Here is a 6,000-nt window from a genome sequence, read left to right as displayed (position 1 = left end):
TAGACAGATAATTTAATATGTTATGAAAATTTATGCTGGAGGAAGCCCAGGACCAATTAGGGCTGTAGCACCATTTAATAGTAGATTCATTCTCGTATAAGAAGGGCATGCAGTACGCTGTACGGACATTGGAGGAAACAGGCACCATTTTCTTAATACCACTTTGCTCAGAAATGATATTTCCGAAAAAAAATTAATGTCCCAAATTTGACAGGACTGCAATAATTTGTCTTTTTAGTTAGCAAGAGAAAGTAAAAATCAGCATACTCTAGATTCGCTATCAGATTCAATTTTCATTGAGTTAAGGGAGAAAACAAAATGAAGGGCATCAATATTTTACTAATGCATGCAGATTCACTTGTATATACACAATACCTTATGAATATTTCTTTTTCAGATCGTGGTGTTTCCTCACGAACATTTTGAAAATGTAACAACTATTTCCTCTACATTTTTTCTACTTCAATTGTAAGAAAATGTAAAAATTACAATTATTTTGGTGTAAAATGAAAGAAATAAGTAAACAACTTAAGTATTAGTAATGGCAACAGTCAACACATGTTTTGAAAAGGTTGTTTTATAGCCGGCAAAACAATTTTATTACCTACTGAAGCAGAAAAGTACAAGTGGCGGCACATGAAATGAACCCAAAGGACAACCATAAAATAACGGTGGGCAAAAGGATCACAAAAAGGTTTTAGAGTTCTTGAAAACATTATATTTTACATTTAATAGAAACTTTCTTTGAACCAAACAATTCAATAAAAACCAATTATAAATTTAAAAAAATATAATTTACTCAAGAATGTTTGAATCTATCTTAGATAATAGGTGAGCGCAGGTTCATTAATAAATTTTGGCTTTAAAAGCAATTGATTTCCAAGATTTTTTTGGAATTACTTTAAGGCGGATTCACAGATTTGGATTCATTCTCGTTGCGCTCAACTTAAAAGCGTTCACAATCAATAATTGAATTGTATCATTAACATCAGGGGGCAGGCCTCCTCAAGAAAGCCATAGATCGAGCTCTAATCTCCGTGTTCCTGACTAAGTACTAACTTAGAACGCTGTATTTTTAGCAGTATTATTTTCAGTAAACCGTAATTATGGCGTTGTTTTAAATCAAAATAGTTCCGTGGTCATTTCTTTCCAAACATCTAATATTCATCCCTTCCTTTTTTTGTTTTACTTTCAGTTTATAATTCCAAGTTTGTATGTAAGAAGTTCGGGTCTTATTTGTTCTGATCATTTAGGTGGTGTTGTAAATTTAGTGTTCGGTGTACTGTGCAATGAGCTATTCGTATTTTTCAAATCATCACTGAAGATAGCAATTTTATTTTAGTACCTCTGTCACTTTTAGCAGAGTTTAGTGATTTTTAATGAGGTATGTACATTTATTGTGACGGTTTGCTGTATAAAATTTAATTTTAATTCTGTTTGATTGAAATTTCATTGAGTACTCCAGCCAGAGCTAATCTGACATTTGTAATCATCTGCTTTTGAAAAAGTTCTACAAAATAATTGCCCTAAAAATTTTCGATTCATCTTCTGAAAAAAGTTTTTGTCGGTCAATTACGTTATCTGATTTCTTTTTAAAATAATCTTTTTGCAAAGTGATGAGTGAACAGAAAGAAGCAGGCAGCTACTTGTTCTTTAGATAATTAAGAAAACGAGTTTTAGCGACTATGAAGGGAAATACTTATAAAATGACCCAGAAATAATTTATTGAGCACATTACTTGTTCCTAACAGTTATGTTAGCGCCTACGTTGATTACTAATTTAGGTGAGTCGAACATAATTGAGAGAAAATAAATGTGAAACACCTCCTGTTCAAATAGAGTTTTGTCTCAAATTGTTTGGAGCTACAACGTGTTGAACATTATTTATTTGTATTTGCAATTCAAATAAATTGAAACAGATGAAAGATATTAAGAGCAGATATCATTTCAACAGTAATTAGTAGTGATTTGAATCCGAAGGAACTTAACACAAGGTAAAATGTGGTGAAAATTAATTTGTCTAAATCTAAATTTTGGCTAAATTAATGCTTAATAAATGTTTCATAAGAAGTACCATAATACCTGATGTGATATTCTAAAATTCTGAAAGCAGACGGTTTCGCCGTAGGGCGCGTTTAGAAGCAACTTGTACTACAAGAACTTAATTTATTCCGACGGTGCTTAAAGTTGACAGGTGCTTATGTTTATTTGATAAGAAAATATTGAGATTTTTCGATGGGATTACACAAATTCAAGCGTTTTTGGCGTGCAAAATTTAACATGAAGTTATAAAATCTAAAAAAATTGTGTGTTTTCAAAGAAGCAAGAATTAGGAAATGACTAGATCGCGTGAATTGCTTTCCAAAAGAAATTTGTCAAGTGGAGAGTTTAAGCGAATGCAACGGAGTAAGGTTCTGGAGGAATATCTGTCACCAATGACAATGACCCAATGAATGATGGAGATGCAAAGCAAGTGACCGAAACGAGCTGGAATGAATTTCCTGGCATGCATCATCTTGAACTGTAGATCAGGAGGCGCACATCAATATTTTTTTTTTAGAAGGTGCGTTGATTAATTTTTATAAATATCTCAAATATAAATTGGAAAAGCTGAACTGGTAAATTTAAAACACTGCACTACTTAAAAATTTGCTAACCTATTTAATTTAAGTCGGGCAGTACTATTAAAGTCTAAATTGTAGCGGATTATTTGTAATAACAAAGTTAAAAGCAAATTTATGCCTTTTAATCAGTGGTTTTAATTCATATCGTTCAGTTACTTTGAATAGATAGCTTCTTTAATTTATAGAATTTAAAAGCTCCAAAATTTAGTGAAATAGTTCGTTAATTTATTATAAAATTTATACCTTGTCTTCAGTCGGTGTGTTTTACTTTTTACAAGACTAGCAGGAAATGAAGACTTTAAGTTTAATTGGATATTGTTATTATCTTGAGTAGAGGAGATAAACTAAGAAATACTGTTGGTTAGTGATTATATTGTAGAACACCTAAATGTCCTGATAGTGAACTGTAACGCCGTTTAAGTAAGCATGTTATTTTAGTAAAGTAAAAGTAAAGTAATGCCTAATTTTTCAGGCGGGCTTTACAACTACCAATTAAGTGACGTGGACGGAGGCGACTAGCAAACATACTTTACTGTAAACCTCTTTTATTAACCATTAAATAAAATCCAAGGCCTAAGACCGGGAATCGAACCCACTACCACAATGCTTGTTAGCTTTACAGGTCTCGCCTCTAACCGCTCGGCTACAGTTATTTTACATTTTTCGTTTATAAGAAGCACTGAAAAAGTAGATTATTATTTTTTTTACAAATGTTTTTGGGATTGAAGAACACTTGTTAAAGCCAAATTAGCAAATTTTAAAAATACACTCTGAAGAAATCTTGCATCTATTTAATCAATGTCATGGTAGCCTCTTATAGTCCAAGATCTGCAGGATTATGTTTCAAACAAAAAGTTTAAAACACTAGACTTAAAAGAAGAGAACTAACGCTAAAGACGCTATCTACAACTTTAAAGACTCTTAGACGATAGATCAAATCTCTCTGTAGACAACAAAGACAGAGATTCTATTTTAAAGCCCATCTGGGTGTACGGAGAAGAGCTGCGGGGTTCAACCTCCAATCTCCAAAGTATTCAGTCGCTACAATCTAAACTTCGAACTATAGTAAACGCTCCGGTATATCTCTCCAACCTGACTATACACACTAACTTTAACCAATTTATCGCAAAAGTCGCTAAAACACAAAACTTCATTTTAACCTGCAATCTCATATAAATCCTCTGGCTCAAAATCTTTCTTCAAGAACTCTTCCTGATTACCCGACAAGACGCCTTAAAAGACAGTGACCTCGTGATCTCCTCCCAAGTGAAGAGGGTGACTAAAGTTTTGGAGTGTTACCATTGGATAACTTCTTTACTCGTTTGTATCACTTCCGTTATTGTTACTTATAGCGGCAACGGTTGATTGTAGCACAACCAAACGCAAAAATAAGTTTAAAATAAATTTTATACTTATAGTTAATGGATTTTAATTAGTATGGTTTCTACTTCCAAGAGAAAGGTACTTTAAATGAGAAGTTTTCTCAGTTAAACTTCTAAAATTTAAATTTCCCAAATTTTAGTGGAGTTAGTTACATTTTTGACGGAAAACTGTACTTTGTCTTCAGTCGGTGTTTTACGTTTTTTTTACAAGGCGTACAGGAAATAAGGACTTCTTGCTTACAGGGATATTGTTATTATTATCTCGAGTAGTGGGGATAAACTAGAGTTACTATTGGCCAGTGATCATGGAACGCCTACCGCCCTTCTCTACAAAGCTCCAACACGAAGGAGGGATGTGAGAATTCAGCCTTATCGGAGGCCTTGTTGGTAGTTTTAACAATTTAGTTGTGCATCGTCTAGCGTAGCAGCATGTTGTCAATGAACGATCCGGCTGTGGGCATGATCCCGTTCGATAGTATCGGCTTATATGAACAACCAAAACCACGGTTTATATTTAAGATGCCACGTGTTGTACCTGACCAAAAAGCGAAATTCGAATCTGATGAACTTTTTAGGAGACTTAGTAGAGAATCTGAGGTTAGTCAACATTCTTATTGAATAGTTCTGACAATCAAACCAATTATTCAAACTATGTAACAGTCGCAGTTGTTATTCACAATATAACAATTATTCGCCATAAAACAAAATTAATTTCGTATTTCAGCATATTTTATGTTTGTGCATGCCAGTTTACTAATTCCTTATCAACATTAGAAAACATTTACATATTTCCGTCGATACATCCGATAGCGAATTTTTAGCGTCGATCTGATAGCGAAATTTTTAAATTGCAGTAGAAATTTTAGTAGTCTAACAAAACATAGAAAGTAGCCGTTTTAATATATATTTAAATGTTAATATCTTTGTGAATAAATACATGGTAAACGTACTATATTAATCCATCTATATTATTAATTTATCTACATGTGTTAAAATGGTTTTAGTTATCCCGTGTTATATTCTATTAAATAAATGGTCTGATGGTCAAATTTTCAAATTTAAATATTTTATTGCTTTTTTTGAAATGCAAAATATTGATTCAGATATTTTATTTCTTCAAGAAAATTAAATGAAAGGAAGGTGTGTGCTGATTTTTTTAAATACATTTTTGCTTTTTTATATAATATTTTGGAAATTAAGTACCGAAGACCTTTTTTAATTTGAAAAATTAAAATATTGATACTTAGTGTGTACGTTAGTTTAAATTAATTCATCTGTTGATTTCGCTAATTTCACGCGCCCATAATAATTAATATTTTAAAAATAATAAAATTTCTATAATCGTGAATTCGGTCTGTGTTATTCGCCATAGTTGCAAGAAGCAAGAAGTTTTTCATAAAAATTGACGCAAGGGGGAAAATGACAGATCTAGTGACGCCATAGTTGTGAAAAGAGAATCCTTAGAACATGCGCCGTAATCATTTGATGCTCTGATATCTCTCTGATCAACGTCCGGGAGGTGTTATGTTGGGGATATTTTGGCTTTTATTTGTTTTGTTTTTTTCGACGCGTCTTATACACCTACCTATTATTGCGTTGTATTTTTTAATGTAAATAATTTCAACGTTTTGGAAAGGATGGGGCGGACGTGAATTCAAATCCATACATCCTGCCATTAGAATTGAAATAAATAAAAGCCTCTACAGCTAGTTCTCGTCTGATATTAAGTTGCCAGTGTTGAGAGAACATTGTGCGAAAAGTGAAAAGGCCAATAGCCTTAATTTTGCCCTTTCTTATTTGCTTGTTTTAAGGGCCAAAATATAAAGAATTTGAGGTAATTTTTTTAAAAATATTTTTTCCTTAAAAGAATTGAGTACGATCTTACCATCAAAACACCACTTATAATTAAATTTGACAAAATATTTAATTTTGAGTGTGTGAGTGTGAAAAAATCCAATACAACTTAAGGGTATAGTGGATTATTGATATGTTTT

The 6,000-nt window shown here is 32.3% G+C and overlaps 1 protein-coding gene across 3 annotated transcripts in view; it reads left to right on the top strand.

Moving 5' to 3' along the window:
• The first annotated feature begins 4,369 nt into the window (after window positions 1–4,369).
• Window positions 4,370–6,000, top strand: part of Bgb (core-binding factor subunit big brother) — a 113,582-nt gene continuing 111,951 nt past the window's right edge. For 2 of the 3 annotated variants that reach the window (XR_012459386.1, XM_074130916.1), the window contains exon 1: window positions 4,370–4,603. Coding sequence is in view for 2 of the 3 variants with exons in the window: in XM_074130916.1 (XP_073987017.1) it covers window positions 4,436–4,603 (168 nt within the window). In the remaining variant the exon portion in view is untranslated. The remainder of the gene's footprint in view (window positions 4,604–6,000) is intronic. The other variant, XM_074130915.1, reaches the window with a different exon arrangement.

The sequence above is a fragment of the Rhodnius prolixus genome, unplaced genomic scaffold (assembly GCF_049639745.1).
Source record: "Rhodnius prolixus isolate KJV_2025 unplaced genomic scaffold, Rpr scaffold_4, whole genome shotgun sequence".
NCBI classification, from domain to species: domain Eukaryota; kingdom Metazoa; phylum Arthropoda; class Insecta; order Hemiptera; family Reduviidae; genus Rhodnius; species Rhodnius prolixus.
This window is presented reverse-complemented; position numbering and strand designations above follow the sequence as displayed.